Source organism: Penaeus monodon, chromosome 22 (genome assembly GCF_015228065.2).
Source record: "Penaeus monodon isolate SGIC_2016 chromosome 22, NSTDA_Pmon_1, whole genome shotgun sequence".
NCBI lineage: Eukaryota > Metazoa > Arthropoda > Malacostraca > Decapoda > Penaeidae > Penaeus > Penaeus monodon.
In genome coordinates this window covers 39,115,435-39,116,791 of record NC_051407.1, presented here as the reverse complement: position 1 = coordinate 39,116,791, position 1,357 = coordinate 39,115,435, and the positions used below count along the sequence as shown (strand labels likewise).

Below are 1,357 nucleotides of genomic sequence, written 5' to 3'. Positions count from 1 at the left end.
TTCATTAGCCTAAGCTAACGGCCTCCACCTTACCTCCCGACAGGTGATATACGCGTGCTTGTCGCTCGCGAAGTTGTCGGATTCGGTGAGATCGGCGGCGGGTCTGGGCCTCGCGGGGGTCCTCCTGGTTGCCATCACCGTCGCCGCCGGCCTCGGGTTGTGCGCCTTGCTCGGGCTGCCCTTCAACGCCTCCACGACGCAGGTGCTGCCCTTCCTGGCGCTGGGCCTTGGCGTCGACGACATGTTCCTCATGGCGCACACCTTCGCCGAGACCGCCGACAACACGCTCATCCCCTACCAGGTAAGCCGGTGCTTTTGTCGTCGAGGTCTTTGGTCTTCAACTTCCTTGCCCCTCCCCCCCCCCCTGGCGCCGCACCCTTTTGGCCGGGGTGCGTACAGTGCATCACACTTGCTTCACGTTAGTCGTTTTCCTTGCCACGACCTTCCTCTGCTCCTCAGCGCCAGTTGTAGCGTGCACTCAGGCTACATGTCTCACTTCCTGCCACGGATATCCGTCAGCCCGCGTGTGTATGCCTCGCTTCCTCGAGTGGCGTCGGCGATCCGCTTTCACTCCAGCACAAAGGACCCGGAGCGCATATCGGCCGCGCCTTAATCCTTTGCTCTAGGCCTACGGGCGAATGACACGCGAGCTCTGGATGGCCGGCGTTGTGGAGGCTTTCCTCTGGGCTTGGGGCCGAGGGGCGTCTTGACCTCCTGGGGGCTCCTCAGCTGGCCTTCCCCAGAGAAGGTTTGCTCCCCGCCTCTCCTTGTTTTTGACCTCTTTTCCTTTCCTTCTTCCCCAAAAGGTAAAAGGGATTAAATTAGACATCATATTATACCGTCAGAAACTATAATATGACGTGCATGAATGCTCGTTAACTCCTGCCATCTCCGCTAAGTCGAGGATGCAAGACGCCTGGGGGACAACCCGACGTGTCTCCCGAAGAGCCCGCCGATCCCTAAGAAGTCGTCCGCACTGCCTTTGAGTCGGGCGTGGGCGTGGGCGCGTGGGCGAGGGCTATGGCCACTTCTGGCATCGGATGAACGCGTATCTATCTGGCTGACCCGAAGCGAATGGCAGAGGTTAACTCGGGAACACAGAACACCGCAGCACCGAGAACAAATATCCCCGTGACCGTTGCGCCGCCGGAGGATAGCAGGCGCTACGGGGAAGGCGGCGTGGAAATCCAGCCTCTGGGGCATCGGGTAATAAGATTCAGTATAGCGAACGGCGCGGCGACGAGGCTTGAGGCTGTGATAGGTCGCACGATGGCCTCTCCGTAGGGGGTCCCACACCTCCACCGTGTCCCCTCCTTGGCCACGCTATCTGTGTCATCTGAACCTGGCCGCAAGCATC

General features: G+C 60.4%; 1 protein-coding gene across 1 annotated transcript in view; it reads left to right on the top strand.

The window, feature by feature from the left end:
* Positions 1 to 1,357, top strand: part of LOC119587126 (protein patched-like) — a gene marked incomplete at its 3' end in the record, with an annotated part of 106,921 nt that overhangs the window by 84,554 nt on the left and 21,010 nt on the right. The window contains 1 exon segment of the mRNA XM_037935877.1: positions 44 to 301. Coding sequence (XP_037791805.1) covers positions 44 to 301 — 258 coding nt within the window.